The sequence below is a fragment of the Dasypus novemcinctus genome, chromosome 7 (genome assembly GCF_030445035.2).
Source record: "Dasypus novemcinctus isolate mDasNov1 chromosome 7, mDasNov1.1.hap2, whole genome shotgun sequence".
NCBI classification, from domain to species: Eukaryota; Metazoa; Chordata; class Mammalia; order Cingulata; family Dasypodidae; genus Dasypus; species Dasypus novemcinctus.
The window spans coordinates 120,483,936-120,507,039 of NC_080679.1; the positions used below are offsets into that span (position 1 = coordinate 120,483,936).

Below are 23,104 nucleotides of genomic sequence, written 5' to 3' on the forward strand. Positions count from 1 at the left end.
TTCTCCCCCTTACAAGAAGGAGTTAAATGAATATCTTGCACAATTTTAAATCATTTCATACTTTCATTTCACACAAAGAAATTTTCATTTGAAATTTCACAATGTAATATAGCATTTACCCCTTCAAGTTTATCATCAATAATTGATAGAAAGTTTAAGAGTCAACATAGATTGAATAGATCTGACTAAGTCCTTTCCCATATCTTTTCTTAACTAAGTGTGAAAGCTAAAATATCTATCAGAACGTCAGTTACTCTTGTTTTGGTCCAATGTGTTGATATTTGTAGGGATGAAGAACCAGGAGGCCAGCTGGTTACAGATAAGTTCCACATTGACTGGGATTCAATACTTGTTGACTCAGATAACGTCATTATAGCACGATTTGATGGTAGAGGAAGTGGATTCCAGGGCCTGAAAATTTTGCAAGAGATTCATCGAAGACTAGGTTCAGTGGAAGTAAAGGATCAAATAGCAGCTGTGAAGTAAGTGCATGGAAAATTTCCTATTGTTTTTCCATAATGACAAATCTAGGTATAAAATATATAATATCATTAACCCCAACTCAGCTATTTTTGTTTTTGTGATTGACCAATTTTCTAAGTCAACCATGTAGCCTATTGCATTTTTTCCCCATGTATTTATCAGTCTTAGTGTCATAATGAAAGAATATATCTCCTCTGGAGAGACCTTAATTATATCACTATGCTATTTTTTTTTTTACGATAACCCATAATGTATATGAAAACAATGCAAATTTCCCAAGTGAATTATAAATGGTAAGCTGGCACAAACACCATTCTACACTGTATCAAAGAGTGGCTTGGTGAAGCTGGTAGTTCTTTAAAACAGTGCATATTAAAATGTAGAAGCTGATTAAATAAGTCTGGAATGGTGCCCAAGAGTCTACATTTCTAAGAAGCTCCCAGATAATACCAAAGATACGGGATCATCACTTTGAGTAGCAAGATTTTGGAATATAGGAGCCTTTCCCATGAATAAATCTGCAGTCAGTAAAAGTTTTTCTATTAATTGACTTTCATTTTTTGTGTCTAAGAATTATTTTCCATGTACATTTGACTCAATAGGATATAACTTCTTTTTTTTTTTCAGATTTTTACTGAAACAGCCATACATTGACTCCAAAAGATTAAGTATTTTTGGAAAGGTAAATTGTAAAAAAGTTGAATATATATATGTATGTGTATGTGTTTGTGTGTGAGTAGCATGCATTTATAATTACTTTCTTCATTTTGCTACAGTTTCTCTGAATTATCCTTAAAATTGTAAGATTTTAATTAATATTGTACACATTTAATCACTTATTAATTAAGCCACTATTTATTGATTATGTAGTTGGTGCTAGGGGCTGGAAACAGAACAAATAAGATAGACAAGGACCATGTTTTCATAATGGCTTCTCTTGTGAGAGGAAGAGACAGTAAACAAATAAATGAGAAATAGTTTTATATAGGAACAAGTCCTATAAAGATAACAAAAAGAAAAGGATGGATAAAAGGTAACTGGAGAGAGAGCCAATGATATTAGATTATGTGGCCAAGTTAGACCCTTCTGATGAGGTGATATTTAAGCTGATACTTAAATAACAAAAATTGTGAAATCCTTGAGTCCAAGTATTATCCACAGAAGGAATAGTATGTTCCACAGCTTTAAAGAACACTGGCCTTAGCTTAGAAACAGAAATATGGCCAATGTGCATAATTATGTCTTGTGTGGTCTCTGCCAAGATATTTACTTCCCATTGCAGTAACTGTTGTCAGGTTCTGTATCATTTTCACAATAGGGAAGCAGATGTCATATAGATATTTATTGAGCAGCTAATTCATACACATCACTGGGTTAGACACTGTGAGGATATTAAGATGAAAGGAAGGGGAGCTTGCTCACTCTAGAGACAAAGCAAATTCTTGGTCTTCATGGATTTAAACATATATTTTCTACTGCTCATAAGTGAACCCAGAGAGCCGTGACATAGAATAACAAGTAATTTTACTGGAGCATTAATTTTAGTTGTAGATGTAATTTTCGTTTTAGATGTAGGTATATAAATAGCCACCGAACAAATGGGTAAAGTATAAATCAGGCCAAACCACCACCACCACCCTGCCCACCACCAAACACCTGTGGTGCCCCTTGGCTCTGCTCTCCTCTATACCAGCTGCCAGGAATTTCCAAAGGTTCAAGAAAAATAGTTTTGGTGAGCGATTATCCCCCAACATCAATGCACATAAATAGATCAAAGAAAGTCCATGAAAAAATGAAAATGTCTCAGAGAATGGTCATTCTTAGGAGACAGGAACTATGGATACATCAAAACATGCATGTAACGAAGAAAATTTTACTCCTTAGTTCTACAGATGTGTGTAATAATTGACGAAGGAACTCTGAGCTTATGTGCTTCAGGGTTCTACTTAATAGACACATAAAAAACCATGAAATACTGTCAATTGAGAAATAACAAACTAAGCTGCCAGGCAACAAAATAGTTTATTTGGGGTCTTAGAATTGCAACCTGGGAAGCACAGATTCTGGCAGCCATGCAAATCCCATTGTCTTGGCATTTCCAGGCAAGGGTATTTAAAGAAAAATTAGGTAAGTTGTTTGTGGTTGGTGGATATTTTGGAGTACTCCAAATGTCCTTCAGGTTAATCGTTTATAGAGTTCTTTATCTTGTGGTTTGTTTACATTATCCAGATGTTCTTAGGGTTTGGAGGAAAGCTGTTGCTGGAGACTTTGCTCAGTTGGGCAGTTTGTGATATCCAGCTGGTGTTTGTATAAGAGTAACCTCCAGAAAGAACTCCCAACTCCATTTTAAAACTCTTAGCCATGGTAACTCTATTTTGTTTATTTCTTTTTACAAGACCAAATGAACTATACAAGCATTAATTACTTTGGGAACATAGAAAAAAATTCAGAAGGTTGTAAAATGCCTCCTGGAGAAAATGGCACATGAACTAGATGAAGAAAGTGATTCAGCAGATGGAGGGGAAGAAGAAGTTCTCATGCACAATGTCAGTAGTAAGGAGAGCATGAAATAAAATAGTTGACTATAATTATAGGTTGTATAGGGAAATGGTAGTGAATAAGACAGAGAGAAAGGCTGGGAACAGACCTCAGAGGCTCATCATTAGCAAGCACAGAAATTTGAATTTTGGTCTATAAATGGGAAATACAACTTTAGGTTTCAGCTTTAGAAAACTTGCCTTTATCACTTTAATGGAAACTGATGAGTCTCGGGGCAATTGACTGGCAAGCCAGACATACACCAGACTGTTTTAGGATATAAACAGATGCAAATACAAGTGGATTCTTTTTATTTGTATTTTTATTTATTTAATTTTTCTGAGGTTCTGGGGATTGAATCCAGGACCTCATATATGGGAAGCAGGTACTCAAACACTGAGTTACACCCGCTCCCCAGATTCATTTTAAATGGGAGAAATATTCCATTTCAGTTAACCAAATTATGCATATACATCACTGAATTCTTAGTTTCAACAGAATACACTGCTGGTATTTTGACTGAAATTGTATTGAATCTATGGAGAGTTTACATCTAAACAATACTGAATCTTTCATATTTAGTTATTTTAAAGGATTGTTTTCCTTAGTGCTCTGTATTTTATCCAAAATATGTGTAGTCAAAGATATTCTTTTATCATTCTGCTTGGGTTTTGTTGGGTTTTCAAAATCTGTGGTTTGATGTCTTTGGTCAATTCTGGAAAGTTAGCATCAATTTTCTATCAATATATTGCTACCTTAAATTTCTAAACTACTTAGTCTTATGAAATATATTTTAAATTCACTTTTATCATTTTTACTTTATAAATTTTCTCACATATTATTACTTTGGCTTTTTGTACTTCATTCTCTATACTTCTTGTGCATCTATACAATAATCCCCTCTTCGTGTTTGATTAATCTGCTTTTCTATATTCATTGAAGACTTTGATTATTTACATTATTAGATGTTCTACTGGGCTTTCTTTCCATAAAAATGTTTAGTTATATTTTGTCTCTTTCATTTTCTGATGTTTTCAAATGTGTATTTCTTTCCGTATTTTCAGCTTTGCTATTTGATGTTTCACATCTCATTAAAATGCATATATAATGATTTTGAGACTGTTTCTCTCACCTGTTGTTTCTGCTGGCTCTCACTCAGTGTAATTCTTTTTCTTTGTGTGCTTCTTACTACTGGGTATTTATTTATTTAAATGTAAGCGTATCTTACTTAAAATACTATCTATAGGAATTCTTTAATCCTAGAGCACAGTTACATTTTTATATCATGTTTTGGCAATTTGCTCTTGCTGTTGTTTTTCTCTTTAGTCACACTTGTATGGTAAAATGGCAAGTCCAAGTGTAGATTAATAGTTCAAATTGGTAGTTAAGATTTTTTTACCTTAACTCAATACAAGCTCATGAATCAGAAACAAACAAAACCTATTTAACAATCCCTTTTGTGCAGCATGTTCATTTCCTGTCATCTTCAGGCAATTCTCTGGGGGTCCTCTATTCCTTGTCCCCCTTTAGACCCATTGAGTGAAGGTTAGTCATTTTTTTCAACCCCATTCATTCACTGAGGAAGCCATCATAACACAAACTTCAAATCACTAGAGTTAGTAAAACAAATACTGGCTTTATGCCTTTTTATATTCAAGATTTCCAGTTATCCATTTGTCTCTGGCCTCTTTGGATCCATCACTTTTATGCCAATTCAGCATCACATCAAAATTATTTTTGTTTGCTGCTCTTTGTTCTTTCTCTTAGTGACAACTTTAGATTTTTTGTTTGTTTGTTTCTTTGGTTTGGTTTGGTTTGGTTTGGTTGAAGGGTCATTTGAAGTATCTCTTTCACCAGGTGCTGGAAATGGAATTGTCATGAGTATATGAATGCCATAGATAAGGCTAACCCAAGGTTCACTTTTAAGTTTCCAGAGTGATTTAGAAGTCAAGGGGAAAAGGTGTTGTGATTCTTTAGAGATGTTTCTTTTGGAAAGATAAGCAGGGGTGACAGCACGAGGGCCAAGTGTTTTCATCTCTAAGCACCTTCTTTCCTTCACATATACTAATATTTGATTGAATTTCCAAGTCTTGTTTTTTCTCCTTTGGACCTAAGAATCAGTTTTTGGATTGATTATATTTCTATCGCTCTCTGTAACCTCTATGTATCTATTTATCTATGTGTCTGTCTATCTATCTATCTATCTGTCTGTCTGTCTATCATCTAGCTATCTAGCTATACCTATATCTCTATATCTGCATTTGCATCAATAGCTAGCTAGCTAACTAATTTCATCCATTTGAATTGACTTTGTTCAGAGGAAGTAATTTTATTTACAAATGCTGAAGTACATCTCCCAGTTTGTTTCTCTAAAGCTGTAAGAGTGAACTCTGAAAAACTGTTCCATTTATATCTTTTGGTTTTATGTATAATTTATGCCAGTTTAATCTTCTGGGATTTGGAAAACAATTTTAAAGTATGCTCTCTAACCATGAAATTTGATTAAGGAGTAGGAAGGTAATTTTTCTAATACTTTTTTTGTCTGCTGAATAGGTGTTTTTAGATAACACTTGCTTGTTTTATATTATTTAAGTGTTAGGCAGTAAACACCTGCAAATCATTGATTAAATGAATATATTGCCTTCTAACATTATCACATAGTGCACTAGATGGAAAAAAAAAGAGACATAAACCTTATCCAACCTAGATGACACTTTTTATACCCAATTTTATTTCAGTATTTCATATGTATTCATTAAATATTCCCTAGCTAAACATAATAGTACTAAAAAGTTGTGATTACTTCCTAAAATGGGTCTTAAGGATATTTCAAATATTATTTATTGTTCCATCTTTAATAACTTTCTATAATTAAGTTAAACTGGAATTCTCTTCGGTGATAAATATACCTTCCACCTTTCTACATCAGTGTCTTTGTTCATGAGATTTTATTTTTCATTATAGACACAAGTTCATGTATTGCTTTTATAATTCCATCTCTTTTTAATGCTCAACTCAAATGCCCCTTCCTCCATGAAGCATTCTCTAAATCTCTCCCACTAGAAAAGCATCATTCCATTATTCCATTCTGGACACTTTTTAGACACTTTGTTAGTAATTTTTTTTAGTTATTACAACATTAGGCCATATATTATATTTATTTGTATTTTTGTTTCAGTTCCTATTCTAGCCTATGAGAATTGTCAGGGTACTTATGTTTTATTTGATTTTTTAATTGTTGATGCGAGGACATTTGAATTAAAATCATCTCATGTTCTCTCCCAAATCTGAAATTTCCTTTCCCTCTAGAAATTTAAGCCTTATCCTTTTTTCTCAAATTTCTTTGCAAATGTTATGTCTTCCTTAAAGATTTTAATTAAATTTCAGCCCATGAAATAGTCTTATAAATGTCAGGTTAGGTCAAGTTGATTGAGCATATTGTTCATGTTTTTTATCACTTTACTGATTTTCCATCTACTTCTATTCATTAATGGGAAAGGATTGTTGAAATCTATGACTATAATTATCAATTTGCCTTTTCCTCCTTTCAGTTTTATCAGTTTTTTCTTCATGTATTTCAAAGCTCTTTTATTACATGCGTAAATGTTTGGGATTGTTATGTGCTTTTGATTAATTGACCCCTTGATCATTAAGGAATGGGCCTCTTTATTGCTGGTGGTAGTCTTTGCTTTGAAATCTATTTTGTCTAATGTTAATAGACGCATTCCAGCTATCTTTTTTAGCTTGTTTGTGTATTTGTTCCTGCTCTCTTTTGATTAGGATTAGCATGTTATATATTATCCCATTCTTTTACTTTTAACTTATTTATGTTTAAAATATGTTTCTTGTAGGTAGGATATAGTTGGCTTTTGCCTTTTCTATCCAATCTGACAGTGTCTACCTTTTATTAAGCTGGTTAAACCATTAACTTCAATATGATTTTTTTTTTTAAAGATTTATTTATTTTTTATTTTAATTCCCCCCCTCCCCCAGTTGTCTGTTCTCTGTGTCTATTTGCTGCGTCTTGTTTCTTTGTCCGCTTCTGTTGTCCTGGGCAGCGCCATTCCTGGGCAGGCTGCAATTTCTTTCGCGCTGGGCGGTTCTCCTTATGGGGTGCACTCCTTGCGCGTGGGGCTCCCCTACGCGGGGGACATCCCTGCGTGGCACGGCACTCCTTGCGCGCATCAGCACTGGGCATGGGCCAGCTCCACATGGGTCAAGGAGGCCCGGGGTTTGAACCGCGGACCTCCCATGTGGTAGACGGAAGCCCTAACCACTGGGCCAAGTCCGTTTCCTCAATGTGATTATTGATATGGTTGCATGTAAACCGATCATTGTACTATTTGCCTTCCATTTTTTCATTTTTTTATTCCTTTTTTATTATTTTCCTATCTACTTTTGCATAAAAAATAATTTTTATAAATCAATTTTAGTCTCATAATTTGATTATTAGTTCTGACTCTTTGAATTAATTTAATGGTGGCTTGAGGGTTTATAATGTACAATTTTATGTGATCACAGTTAATTTCCTGCAACATTATCTAACTTTATATATAGTATACAAATCTTACAACTGTAGTATTTCCGTTTCTCCCCCCCCCCACCAGCCATTGTTGTCATACATTTTACTACTACACATTATAAATCCCAAAATGCACTGCTACTATTTTTGCACTGAAAAGTCCATTACTTTAAGGAGATATCTATAATTTTTAAAAATATTTTTTGTGTTGCCCCTGTAATTACTATTTCCAGTCTTTTCATTTCTTTGTCATAATTCTCATATTCCATCTGGCATCATTTTTCCTTCTGCCTGAAACACATCTTTTAATTTTTTGTAAGTGCATGTCTAAAGGTAATGAATATTTTCCCAGTTAATTTGTCCTTATAACAGTTAATCATTTAATTTTTAAAGATATTTTTTGCTGGGCAAAGAATTCTATGTTGACAATTTTCGTTTTGTTTTAGTACTTTAAAGATGTTATCAACCAACTTACAGATAAGAAATATGTATAATCTCTACTTTTTTCCTCCATTTGAAATTTGTCTTTATCTCTGTGTCCTTTTCATAATTCCTATTTATGATTGATTTTAAGCAACTTGATTTTAATGTACTTTGGTGTCGTTTTTTTCATGTGTCTTTTGTTTGAGTGCATTGAGTTTCTTGGCTCTCTGGGTTTAGTGTTCTCATAAAATTTTGAAAAAATTCACTTATTGTAGCTTCATATTTTTTTTCCACTTCTTTCCACCCCCACCCTGGTTTAGAGATTGCTAATACTAAATTTTGTATTAGGCCACTTTAAGTTGTCCTTAAGCTCACTAATGCTTTGCTAATTTTAAAGAATTTTTTCTCTGTACATTTCATTTTGGAAAATTTCTGTTACTGTGCTTCCAGTTCAGTCATCCAGCCAGTTATCTGTAGCAATCTTAGGGCTGACTTGTTGGGTTTCTGTCTTTCAGGGAACACCGTCCTTTCTTGTCCTATATCCAATGTCTTGAGAACTGCTGTTTCATACGTTTTGTCAATATTTTTAATAGTTTCATGTGGAAGGCCAAATCTAGTTTCTGTTACTCCATCATAACAGAATTGGAAATTCCTAAGTAAAATTAAATTTTTGTTTTATTAACCAATCTGTAATTCTCTTTTTGGATTGTCCATTTAAACACATATGTATGTATGCACAATGTGATTCTAGTGAGTTCTTTCCTCAAGTCTGGGACATTTTGACACAATCAGGATGCGCCCATTTTTGAACATTGGTAAGAAAGTTAAAACATATCAGAGCAGCAAATCCCAGCTTTCAGGACTGATTAAATCATTGTTTATACTTTCATTTGTGATTCCAAGTAAATAATAAGTTCTTAAATATTCCTGGGCGTATTTTTTAGGTGTTTTGACTGTTTGTCCTTTTGTCAATCTTATATAATTTTTAAAGTATAATAACATGTTTAATAATAATACATTTTAATATTTGTTAAAGTGGTTTTCCACCCTTCACTTATATTTTTAAAAATATCCTTGGTTTACCTCACTCTTCTACACTTTTTAAAATTTTTCCAAATTATCCAATTGGAATTTTTAGAAAATTTTAAATGAAAACCCATCTATTAATTTGAGGAGAATTAATACCTTCATAAGATGAAGACTTCATCTTAGTAATACATTCAATATTTTATTTTATTCAATACTTACTTTTTATCTCTCAGAAGAATTTTATGGTTTTCTTTTTCCTGCTGTTTTTATTTGCAGGTTTTATAAGAAAGTTTTAATTTTCATTTCTTTTCTAAGTGTTATTTTCTATCTGGCTTTGAAATAATAGAACTCTAATAATGTCCGCATATTTAGCTTTAAACTTGTCATATGGTAATTACTTAATAAATAAATAATAATTGGCATAATTTACATTTATTCTCTTGACTGAACACTTCTGGCCATTTTAGTTTGAACAACCATCCTCAGAACCTAAGTACATATAAAGTAAAATAATTTTCATTTCTATTCTACTGGACAATTTCATTCTAATGATGATGGTAAGAAAATATTGGAAGCAATATTTTTTATCACCGATCTTTTTTTTTTAAAAATTACAAGAATTGAAAATAGGTGGCAGACATAAAATTCTGATAAAGATCAGACCTGGAACTGTTATGGCTGTGATTACCAAGCCAGTATTAAGAGGGAATAAAATTAATTGATTCAAACAGTTTTATTGAGTGTATAGTATATGCTAGATACTGTCCAAGGTGCTAAATATAGAGTAGTGTGTAAAGCAGAAATAAAATATTCCTCTTTTTCAGTTTTATAGTTCAGTGAAGGACCAGAGATGACAATCAAATAAACAAACAAAAAAAAATAGTAAAATATCTTTGATGTCAGATGGTAGTGGTGCAATTCAGAAAAATAATTCAGGAGATGATGGAGGACCAGATTAAATGTAAGGCTGCAATTTTAAATCAGAGATTAGGAAAGGTTTCACTGAGGAGATAATGTTTGAGCAAAGACAAGGAAATTTAAGGAACAATAAATATGGATATTTGGAGGGGATAAAACAATTTAAAAATGTGAATGTATATGAAAAGTTCTTAAACTTTACTTATTCAGGTAATTATTAATTCTTTATAGTTCTGCATATTCTCAAATGAGGCAACCTTTAATATTTTGAGACACGTCTGAGCCACTTGTAAGGTTTGAAACTTGTACTATATATTATCTGAGGGAAAAAATCAAGGCAGGGCTATAAGGATTGTGATAAATTTTAAACGTCTGCATTAAACAAATTAATAATTTTAATGCAAAATATTGCAATGCAACAAAATAGTTTATAACATTTAGAGGATTTTTATTTTATATTTGTTCATTGTGTAGGTAAGTGGTGTGGTTCAATGAGAATTCACGAAGTCTAAGGTTGGAGGAAGAATCTCTTTTTTTTTTCCAGTTCTGTCAGTGTATCTTATTTACTGTATTCATAAACTCAATTGAAGATGATTTCTAAAGTCATTTGAAGTTTATCTCAAACACGTAATCCTGAAAAAAATGACTTATTAAAATGACACTACACCCCATCCCCTATCCTATAAACCCTTTTAGCTATTGAATTTAATTTTAATGTAATTATAATTATTAATTATTAATTTTCTTTTAATTATTAATTTTGATTCTGGTGTTTCTTTTTTTTAAAGACTTATTTATTTATTTTTACATTTCTCTCCCCTTCCCCCCCCCCAGTTGTCTGCTTTTTATGTCCTTTCATTGTGTGTTCTTCTGTCTGCTTGTATTCTTGTCAATGGCACTTGGAATCTATATCTCTTTTTTTGTTTTGTCATCTTACTGCATCTGTTCTCTGTGTGTGCGGCACCACTCCTGGGCAGGCTGTACTTTTTTTTGTGCAGGGTGGGTCTCCTTATGGGGCACACTCCTTGTGCGTGGGACTCCCCTATGCGGGGGACACCCCTGCGTGGCACAGCACTTCTTGTGTGCATCAGCACTGTGCGTGGGCCGGCTTGCCACATGGGTCAGGAGGCGCTGGGTTTGAACCCTGGACCTTCCATGTGGTAGGCGGACACTCTATCAGTTGAGCCAAATCTGCTTCCCTGGTGTTTCTTTTTAAGGAAGAAAATTTCCAGGAAACATTTCTTTCCTTAGGTCTACTAAATTAAATTTTTACAAAAATAAGGTAAATATGTTAAAATTTTATAAACAATGCTAAAGTGCTTTGCACTTAGAAATGACAAATCAATTGTAATGACTGAGAAATCCAATAACAAGTTAACAGTAGTGTAACAGAGCAGCCTATGTTGACTGTTCTGTTTTTAATTTAAATCAAATAAAAAACATACTCTAATTGACTGCAGAGCCACAATTTTTAGAATCAACCTGAGATATGAGTTGGTTTGAAAATTAAAATCACTATCTTTATATCTAATTAAAGTTTATACTCTGATTCTAGCCCTTTTTCAGGATATATTTTCCAAGAACTCTTTCATGAGCTCCTCTTGCATTCAATCAATAAGTATAAGATGGTAGAGAAGAAGGTGGGCAATTAAAATTTAATGTATGCAAATTCCCACATGTGTTGATTTTTTTTAATGTTATTTCTCTCAAATCAAATTGAAGCAGCATTTTGGATTTGATTTTAAATGCTGTAGAGAAGATGTTAGTCAATGGCTTCCACTATCACTAAGTCTTAGAGAACATTTATCTCCATTAAATTCTAAAGTTTCATATTTTTAAAAAATTAATAAAATACAACCCCTTGTGCTTCAGCAGTGATTCACAGCCCTACCTTCACTTTAGAATCACATTGGGAGCTCCATCTGGTACCCACTTCCCATGGATTCTGACTGAAATGTTTTAGGGGGCATTGGCAATGTTTTTAAAGGACTGTTGGTCCAGGAAGGCTGGCTGGAGCTAGGAAGATGTTCCTGGTAGGTGTCTTTACTATGTTGTTAAGCTACTCAAAATGTGCACGAGCAGCCCAGGCATCTGCTGCTTAGAAATGCAGCATCTTAGGGCCCATCCCAGATCTACACTATCAGCATCTGTATTTGAACAAGATTCCCGAGTGATCTGAATGCACTTTCGATTTGAGAGGCATTGTTTTGAGATCGGCTCTTCCCTTCCAAGGCTTCCTGGTTCTCAGAGATAAGCATGTGAACTTGAGGTTAAACCAAACACAAAACAAACAAACAAACAAAAACATGTATTGCTAATTTCCTACGTTGTATCATTTAAATGAGATATACGGTTCTGTTGCTTGAAATACTCAGCTATTCTCTTAGTGCAGTCAGGTTATATAAAAGTTTGCTCAGCTATTATGGAATTAGAACCAGAGAAGTTATGAGAATCACCTAAGATATATGACGCATTTACTCATTATAAGAACAGACTTGCCTTTGGGTATAGCTTGAAGCCTCTTGGCTGCAACCCCCTGCCCTGCTCCTGTCTCCATGGCCAGGGAATAGAAACACTGTACCAGAAAAGCTCCCTCGAGGGACAGCACTTGCAAGGGCTCTGGTGGCCATTTGGCTTTATAAAAACTATCTGCTTATCTAATGATTTCCCTAATTCTATATAGCCATCATTATTATTTTAAATGCATTACTTAAATATTTTATTTAGGTGTTTTATTGAAATGTTCTATGATATATATGCACAGTTGGCCTAAAACACTATCCCATGTAATGCTTCCTTTATTTCCCTGCTTCCGATTATGGGCGGGGGGGCTGTTCCTAGGTGCACAGGATGAAACCAGAGAGCAAACATTTAACATTTGGCAATTCGCAATTAATTTTATATTTCATCTAAGCTTGTTAAAAATCAGCTTGCAATATAAAAAGTTAAACTAAAAATTTTCATCTGCACAATGTGATTCTAGTGAGTTCTTTCCTCAAGTCTGGAACATTATGACACACTCAGGATTTGCCCATTTTTGAACAGTGGTAAGAAAGCTAAAATATATCTCCAGCAGCAATTGTCATAGCTTTGTATGTGCATGTTGCTTCTCCAGGGGTATGGTGGCTATATCGCATCAATGATCTTAAAATCAGATGAGAAGCTTTTCAAATGTGGATCAGTGGTTGCTCCAATGACAGACATGAAGTTGTATGGTAAGTACTTGCTGCAGAAAAGCCTAATATATTGTTTTGTAGAAAAGAAAATCCCAATGCAGAGGAGCTTGATTGACCTCATTTATCAGGCATTATCTGATCATGCTTTCAGCTGTTTTTTCCCTCCCTGATTCAGTTACTTTTACTGGAGCATGAAAATTATTTATGAAATGTGGAAATGAAATAATGCTCGTAAGATGTTTTCTTAATTTATTCTGAAATTTCTGTTTTCGTCGGTTACAGCCTCAGCTTTCTCTGAAAGATACCTTGGTATGCCATCTAAGGAAGAAAGCACTTACCAGGTCAGTAACTTAAAAGTAATGAAGGCAGAGTAGTTTTTTGTTCTTAAAAGTTCAGTCAAATTGTATATGTAGAGATAGATTTAAACATAGAGGTATTCGTGTTTTCTCTTTATAGGCATCTAGTGTGCTACATAATATTCATGGCTTAAAGGAAGAAAATCTATTAATAATTCATGGGACCGCTGACAGTAAGTACAATATTTGGTGCTACTGTTTGATGGGGTCTGACCTTATACAAGAGATGCATTAAAGGCCTGCTTACACAGGGCCTTGTAAGAAACAGAGAAGAGACGCACAAAGAAACAGGTGCATGATTTTTCTTAGGGAACATTAAAGGCTAAAGTCCTAACCTCAGGAAAAGGAAAGAAGCAATCCAAAGAGTGTGAGGAGAGGAAGCAATGAGACTCAAACTGCAACCTTGGACCAAAGAAGCTTCCCATGATAATGCAAATGTTCTGCAACTGTGTCGTCTAATGCAGAAGCCACTGGCCACTTGTGGCTCTTGAGCGTTTGAAATGTGGTTGTGTGCCCAAGGAATAGACTTTTTAATTTTGTTGTATTTTTATTAATTTAAATTTAAATAATAAGCACCTGTGGCTAATGGCTACACTATTATTGAGCACAGCTCACATGGAAACCAGACTGGAAGACAACGTGATTACAAAATGGTGTCAGCACTGAGATGAAATTCTGATGTGGTTACTCACCAGAATGAAATTAAACAATAACTTTAACAAACACTTTCATAACATCTCTCATTTTTCCTTCACTATACATGGGTGATGGATGTGATAGATAACACTTGTAATAAATAATATCATTTTGTATTCACATGAGCTTTTAAGGCTCAAAGCATTTATATTTCTATTGGCCTATGTGATCCCTTACAACAGAGGGCCATGTATTTATAGCTCTAGTCACACACAAGAAAATAAATTTCAAGGAGGAATACTGATTTATCCAAGGCCCCTGGAAAGTGAACATGAAAGAGTAAAAGTCTTGAATCAAAATTTCTAAAATCTTGAACTTAGTTTTCTTGGGCCACACTGCCCTGCCTTCATATTTTCAGCCCATTTTACTAAAAAAATCACTAAGAAGATCCCACAGCAATATTATTATAGAATCAGTTCTCAAACTTAACATTCGGGCCTCTCAGGCTGTGGTTAAATTAGAGTTTTGACCCATCCTGATATTAATACATAATCAAATAAATAAATAGAAGAGGTAGAAAAGACAAATCTTCCTTATGAAGAACTTCAACTAATTTATGTAGATACTAGGCCTTCAAGGAGGCAGAGCTGAACTCTCCTTCCCCACCCCTTGAGAAATGATTTACTTAAAAATCTTACAATATGGGAAAGGGAGGGTTGAGAGTAACTTGACAAGCACTGCCTCAAACCAGGTGATCACAGTCAACATCATTGGCAACAAGTCAGGTTGATGGCATCTAGCCTTGATATATGATAAAAATGGCGCCTTACCTCTTGTTGTCTTCTCCCCAAAAACACACACCCCAGTCAAACCATGAGAAAAACAGCAGGTAAATCTAAATTGCAAAACAGTCTACAAAATTCCTGGCCAATACCACTCAAAGTACTTCTCAGAACTTTCAAGGTCATCACAAATTTGTGAGAAACTCTCACAGACAGGGGAGGCTAAGGAGACATGGCACTGACCCTGGATGGAATCCTGAAGCCAAAAAAGGCCATGAGAGAAAAACTCGTGAAATTTGCAAAAAGTAAGGAATTAATAGCAATTGACCAGTGTTGGTGTCTTAGTTGTGACAACTGTATCAAAATAATGAAAAATGTTCACAATAGGAGAAACTAGGTGCAGGCCACATGAAAACTCTCTGCATTACCTTCACAACTTTTCTAGATGTAAATAATTGAATATGGAAAATAATTGAATATGGAAGGGCCTTCCCTGCTTCCCTTGACCCTCAACCTATCCCTCATCCCCAAATTAAAGTTTTAAGCATCAGCCTATCCTTTATTGATCTTGCAATCATCTCTTGGAATTTTTCTAAAATTCTGTTAAATAAGAAAAGTTTATTCAAAATAAACAAAACATAAAAACAAAACATGACTCTGATGATGCTGTGCCAGCATTGATGATAACATGTTGAAAGCAAGCACAAAAGTTTTGAAGAGCATTTGAATTTTGTTCTAAGGTAATAGCTTACATATGTTAATTGTAAGAACAATAACAAGCATTTAATAAGTACTAACTACATGTCCAAATATTTGCTAAATCTTTTACTATGTTCTAATTTGATCTTCACAAAAACTTTCTACAGAAGGCATTATTACAATTCTTATTCAACCATTTGGGGAAATAAATCCTAGGTAATTTTTGTAACTTGCCAAAATCATACAACTATTGATTAGTGGGATGGGGATTTGAATCCAGGAATTGAGGCTCTTATTTTCTGTGCTCTAAAGTCTCAGCCATATCATTAAATTATGATCAAGGAGAAATTCTTTTACGTTCTAGCCATCACCCTAGAATATATTACTCTTTTTCAAATCTCTCTGTCAATATGTTGTAACCATTAAGGTAAATCATGTCATTCCCATCTGACTCACTCTGTCGTAGGCCTGTGCTTCACCCACCTTTACAAAATGGAGGGGGAATCTCAGCACTGATCTCTACAGAGGAATGCCCATGTGTGTGCACACAGGTATCTTCACCCACATATGCACATGCCCCATCTGGGCCTGGTGGAAAATGGGTGCTCAGAAGGTGGCACTGTAATCCTACCTGTATTAATATTATCTTCCGAAATTGCCAGCAAGTCAGTTTCATCAACCAAGCAGACTCAGACGAGTAGAAAATATCCCTGTTTAGTTATGGCAAGGGAACGAATCACAAATATCAACAGGCTTCACATTAGAAACTAAGGAGAAAAAATCCAATTGAAATGTAGTTATCATTTTGCTCCAGAAAAAGGACAGGGTCCTTTTCATATGTCTTTTAGTAAACAAGTAAATAAATGAACTACTTAAGGTATCATTTTGCTGCAGTCACTGTCCCTATTAAATGGCATGTCTAGTTGCTTATATTTACAGAGTAATTTGTAGTTATTTAGAGATTCCATAGTAATTTTCCCATTAAATAAGAAGATGTTTATAAAGATCTTGGGTATACTTTTAAAAAAGAGTTTAATGATTGTGTAGAATCTTTTATTGCTAGCTATGTGGTGTAATCAATATTATAGAATTAGAGCAATAAAGAAACTTAGACTATTGATAAGCCTGCTATATTTTTCACAAAGGTAATTGAAATATTAGCTTAAATTTATTTACAAAAATTCGAAGATGTACAGAGGACAGAAGTCCAGAGTCCAGGTGGCATAGGACCAAATGGTATGCAGAGAGATTTGAGTGACTGGTTCACGTCTTCATAGCTAGTTAGTGACAACTCTCTTATCAAATCCAGCTCTAATCTCGTGCTTATTTCAGAGTTCTGGATTTTAGGTTCAGATGGAAAGGAAAGTGAAGGAAACAGGTGAAACCAAATTGATCCCCATTAAATATTTAGTTCCTAACTACTGAGATGTATATTCTATTTTCTCAACATTGGATATTCTTTTCTAATTTTAACTCTTAAGGCAGAGTGTCATTAACTAACTGAGACCGGTCCCAGTAATACTTAGAGAGAATAGAAAGCTGGTTTGCGGCATTAATACCCAAATGTTTCCTATGTTAAAATTTTATAATGGTGTAAAAATGAGAAAAATTAGAAATAATGATATTTTAGTAAATCTAAATACCATTCCATGCAGTAAGTAAAGCCTTACTCGTAGCTCCTGTTTTTGTTTATGGCTTTATAATGTGAAGCTCAACGTTTTATCTCTCTTATATCTATCAACTTTCTAGTTAAGCCCAGGTATCATTCTACTAAGTTTGCAACATGTGTAAAGTGAAATAGCTAATCTTTTGGGAAAACATGATACATAAAAGTTCTGATCCTAGTAAAGTTATTTATTTCAAATATCATAATTTAATATCTTGCAGCAAAAGTTCATTTCCAGCATTCAGCAGAATTAATCAAGCACCTAATAAAAGCCGGAGTGAATTATACTATGCAGGTAAGATACTTTTTCTACAGAATGTGTTTCCTGACCTTGCTCCTTTGGTCACAAAATACAGAACCCAGCTTCTTCAAGCTTCAGGTTGTGCCTGGAAGCCCTAGTTCCCAAGGGAAGAAATGAGTTAGCTATATGGAGATCATGATGCTTCATCTTTAAGAATATGCCTTTGAACTTTTAGTAAGGCCTTTTACTTTACTGGGTTTTTAAAATATTGTATTTGAAATCTGATTCCCTCAATTCTATCAAAATTGACATTTCAGTAGAATGCCACATTAGGTCTTCCATGAGGTGATACCTTCTGGTTGTCCATTGCCTTTTTTCTCATCACTCCCTTTATTCTCTTCACTATACCATCCATCATGCTATTAATTTTTACTATGATTTTTAGATACCATACATTTATTCTTTATTCCTAATCATGAGAATTTGAATCCAGTCACATTTTATACGCAAATTCCTCAATCTCTCTCAAAACCATCTCTTTTACTCATATTAGTAATGATGAATTATTTTAAAAGAGCAATTTTCTATTTTCCTTCATGTCCCTTTTCTTGTCTTTCCTCCCTTTCCATCAGTGTCTTCGTTTAGTGGGGTTGCAGAAACAAAATACCTTCAACTGGGTGGCTTAAAACAACAGAAATTTATTATCTCACCGTTTTGAAGTCCATAAACCCAAAACCAGGTTATTGGAAGGGCCAAGCTTCCTGGAGAATCTGTATAGAAGAAGCTATTCCTTGCCTCTCTCCTGGCTTCTGGTGGTGACTTTCCAGCAATCCTTAGTTTTCTCTGCCTCACTCATCACGTGGCATTTGCCCCTGTTGTCTGCCTCTATGTGTCCAATTCTCCCCTTTTTATGAGGACACCAGCCATATTGGATTGAGGCCCACACCCACTCCTGTATGAACTCTTTTTAACTTGCCTAATTTGATCTGTAATGAACGTATTTCCAAATAAAGTCACATTCTGAGATAGTAGAGATTAGAAGTTCAGCATACCTTTATGTGGGACCATAAATTCAATCTATAACTATCAGTTTTATCACAGATGGTGGGAAAATGTGTTTTAGGAAAATATGATGTGAAAAGAGGAGAGGTTAAAACACCATTATATTGGTGCATTCAATCACATTTCATAAATACTTACCAATGACTTATTTTACAGTGGCTACTATGCTAGATGGGTCAATAAGACATTTTTTATATAACTAAGGATCTTTCAGTCTGGGTGGCAGAATCATAGAAAGAAATCAAAATAAATTTTGATTCCTCAGCACTTGGAAGAAGCAACCTATCTAAAACATAAAACACCAGAGTTAGGATGATAAAAGATAAGGATATAGAAAGAAAGAGATTTCAGGTCAGGCCTTAAACCAGGTTAAGGATTAAGGGGCTTTATTTACAGGGTGATGTGGCTCCACTTAAAAAGTTTTCAACCAGGAATTGATCTGATCATTTGTTTACTTTAGAAAAATCGCGAATGTCATTTATATTGTAAAGGTCATAAACTGAGAAGAATCGAGCTGATCTTTTTTTTTTTCTATCAAGCCCTAATTTATATAAAAACTTTTGCTGTCTCAAGTATTGAGTATAATATGCTTATAATAAAAATCCCTTAACATAAAGAACTCAGAGTTGAATTAAGTGAGATTTTTTTCAAAGTTTCCATGTCACTGGTGCTAAATGAATGCTGAGAAAGAATGTCTACTTTGGTAACCTGAAATCTCCTTTCCCTTCAACATCTTAGGTTTATCCAGATGAAGGTCATAATGTATCTGAGAAAAGCAAGTATCACCTCTACAGCACAATCCTCAGATTCTTCAGTGATTGTTTAAAGGAAGAAATAGCAGAGTTGCCACAGGAACCAGAAGAAGATGAATAATGGACCCTATTTATACAGGACTGAAGGGGATGTTGAGGCTCAATGAAACCTAACCAAGAGACTTTAATATTGCAGATGCTCCAGAATTTCAAGGGCAGCTTAAGGAGATGATGCTGGAACAGCACACTCAGAGACAATGAACTAGAATTTGATTACAGGAGTCCATGTCGGTGTTGCCAAGGGTGCAGAACTTGGTTCTTTGTAGAATGAAGGTCCAAGGGTTGGTTTCCTGGGAGAAATTAGTTTTGCATTAAAGTAGGGGTAGTGCATGTTTTCTTCTGTTATCCCCGTCTGTTCTGTAACTAGTTGCTCTCATTTTAATTTCAATGGCCACCATCATCATCACAAGTTATCCTCAGCACTTCAGTCCCTGATCAGATGGCTGAGCTGCAATCTAACACTTTACTGTACCGTTACAATAAGTGCAATTCCTTCATTGTCTATTATTATGCATAAGAAAATATTCAGTTAATAAAAAACAGAGTATTTTATGTAATTTCTGTTTTTTAAAAGCATTATTAAATGGGTCAAAGACATGTAGAAATATGGAATTCAGCACCTTCTAAAGTTCAGCCATTTATCGGTAGATGTAATCTTTAAGTCAACACACGAGTGTATGTTTCACAATATATATACGCACGTGTGTATATGCAGTCTATAAACCTATCTTTACATGTTACTCATGCTACAAAGGGTAGACCTTTGATGAATTAGAAGAGATGCTCTTTTACAGGCTATAATGGATGCTTTGTTTAATAAGCCAAATATGATGAAACATTTTTTCCAATTCAAATTCTAGCTATTGCTTTCCTATAAATGTTTGGGTTGTGTTTGGTATTGTTTTTAGTGGTTAATAGTTTTCTAGTTGCAATTTAATTTTTTGGATATGATATCTTGTCACATGTAAATTAGATACCTAAATATTAAATTATAGTTTCTGATAAAGAAATTTTGTTAACAATGTAATGCCACTGAGTGCTATTTTGCTCTTTTGGTGGAGAAGATTTTTTAAAAATACTTGGTCCTTTTACTTCTATCAGTGCAGAATCAATTCTCATTTTCATTGTAAATGCAAAAAGCTGGATTATTTCATTTGCCAGTTCCTACTTAGTATTCCATGCCTGCCCAATGCATCTGTTGCTGTTTAATTTAAATCCTCTGGTGAGAATAAGAAATGAAATATTTTTATTCACTGACCAAAAAGTTCACAAACAGAGGTGTTTGCTATTTAATTTGAGTGGAAGGCACAAAATGCATCAGTTCCTGTGCTGTGTTGACTTGCAGTAGTAAGTAACTAAGAGTGTAAAATAAATTTGACTGTATGAAGTCAATTTAAGGCATGAGAATATTAACTCTGGTGACTTAAGTCAAAGATTGTCTTCTGAATTTCTCTTAAGGGACATTCCAAGAGATATCTAACGGTCTGTAACAAGGCTTAGAAGTTTAGATAAACCTAGGGAGTATACCGTATTTTTGTGGTTTTAGAGAAGCCATGAGAACATCATGGGTCACCATGATGACAGGATGCCAGAAGGAAACATTAAAATGTCAAGGATTTTCTCAGTCATCCTCCTGTTTTGTTGAAAAATCCTGAGTTTTGGGAAATGTGTGAATCTTTGATGGAGTAACTCACTTTTCTTCTGGATGCTTTGAAAGTGTCTTCAATGCCCAGATGAATTCAATTTCAAATGGGAAAGGTTCTCTGCTTTGAAAGACACACCATTGCAGGTCTTTTTCAAGAACAGTAAACACATTTTTTAAACAAAATAAGTTGTAATGATTAAGAGGAAAGTTTTTCCTATTTTATTAAGATGGAAATTTCTTTTTAGGCTGATTTGAAGTCCACCTGAAGCTTTTTAATCAATATTTTAAACTTCAGCCACTAGAGTTTTTTATGATGCAAATAATTACGTTGTCTGAAAGATGTGGTTTTATTGATTGTCAATTTGAGTAACACTTAAAAGTATTTACCTTTTACTGTTCATCATTTCTCTTGTTTTATTATTCTTACGAATGCTTATCTATTTTTAAATTAATTTAATACACTTTCTAATGTCAATGGCATTTGTCTGGCACCCACTTTGACTTCAGTGACTATCTCCAGGGAAGGCATACTTGAGTAGGAAGGAGAAAACTTTTCATCTCTGTGATTTTTTGAGCTTTAATAATTGGGCCATTTTAGATAAACAGTATGTTCACCAACACAATCATTGTATGAAAGGAATCATGCTACTGGATATTCCTTTGGATATATCTTTTGTCATAACTCCAGTATTTGATACATATTAATGCATTCCTAGGGTTTCCTAGAAATCCATCAGCAAGCTTGTCAAGTATTATTTTCCCCTTAAAGCTGGAAAAACTCAAGATATGCCCCAAATTCTCTCATGAAACAAATAAGCAATATTAAGTGCTCCATGGAAATAAACACATAACCTTTTGAAACTATCCTTGAAAAGGGAAAGTATTTTTTTCCCTTTAATTGCCTCCATTAGGAAGTTTCTAACTCAACACTTAGAGACTGAGACTACACTGATCCCTTGGAGTTTTTTGATAGAGGTAGGTAGAGGGAGACTCTTCAAAATACAAATCTCAGCTTGCTCTGAGAAGTCTTCCTGTTTAGATGTGTAGCATAGAAATCATCCCCAAGGGCCTGGCACATGCAGTCTACTAAAATGAGGTGACTTGTCCACATTGGTCTTTACCATATGCAGGATTATTTACGCCACCATCCTTTACATGGTGGGGTTTGAAACAGAGATATCCGGAATCCACTTTATCTCAAGGGTCTGGGTTCATTGGGAACACGTGGCATCTATAAAGAACCATGTAGCCTGTAACTCCTTTGTCTCCCCTCACTTCCTTGGACCACCTTCCCATCTTGCTGCAGTCAGTACGACTTAAGTACAATCTACCACCTCAGCGGCACCATCTAACTTTCTCTCTGTGCTCTGGGGATTTTCTGACAGCAACGTTGGCCACCTGCTGCAACCAGTGGATTCATCAGTCACACAATACAAATCTGTTGTGTACCCTGGCATTTTCTTCTTTCCCTCTTCACTCTTCTCAGTCCCCCACTTTTCTTCCCTAGGATCACTTCCCAAAATAAACTACATGTGCACTGGTGGTTGTCTTGGCTCTGCTTTCTAGGGAAACACTTCTTTCCACCAAAGTTTGTCACTGTGAATATTACAAGATGGAGAAATACAAAGGAGACTGAAGGGAGCAGATGTGCCTCATGCAGTTGAGTGCCCATCTCCCACATGGGAGATGTGGTGTGGTTCCCACTGCCTCCTGAAAAAACAAAAACAAACAAGCAAAACAAATCATAAATCCATCTCAGGGAGCCAGTTGATCTCCAGCTTCCCACATATGAGGCTCCAGATCAATTACTCTCAGGGCCCAGGTACCTAAAAATATAAATTAAAAAAAAGGAGATGGTTTCTTTTCAGGTTTGAATAAGCTGTCCACACCTAAAATGTATGGGACTGTTACTAAGTGTTCTTCACGCATTATCAAATTGAAGCTTCATAACATGCCATGAGTAAGTGGTGTTATTCCCATTTTACAAATAAGGAAAGTGAGTCTGCAAGAAGTAAATAACTTGTTCAAGGTCACAACTAATAAGTAATTAAGTTAAGACCCAGTTCCACCCAGCATAGAAGCCCATGTTTTCAGGCACTCTACTGTGGAATCTACA

The 23,104-nt window shown here is 34.6% G+C and overlaps 1 protein-coding gene across 3 annotated transcripts in view; it reads left to right on the top strand.

Moving 5' to 3' along the window:
• The window catches only part of DPP10 (dipeptidyl peptidase like 10), a 1,447,377-nt gene extending 1,424,847 nt beyond the window's left edge, over positions 1–22,530 (top strand). For all 3 annotated transcript variants that reach the window (XM_058301104.2, XM_004458043.3, XM_058301105.1), the window contains exons 20-26: positions 288–482; positions 1,111–1,165; positions 13,029–13,128; positions 13,372–13,430; positions 13,546–13,618; positions 17,450–17,523; positions 19,270–22,530. In XM_058301104.2, the coding sequence (XP_058157087.1) occupies positions 288–482; positions 1,111–1,165; positions 13,029–13,128; positions 13,372–13,430; positions 13,546–13,618; positions 17,450–17,523; positions 19,270–19,404 (691 nt within the window). In that variant the 3' untranslated portion in view covers positions 19,405–22,530. The remainder of the gene's footprint in view (positions 1–287; positions 483–1,110; positions 1,166–13,028; positions 13,129–13,371; positions 13,431–13,545; positions 13,619–17,449; positions 17,524–19,269) is intronic.
• Positions 22,531–23,104: the final 574 nt, after the last annotated feature.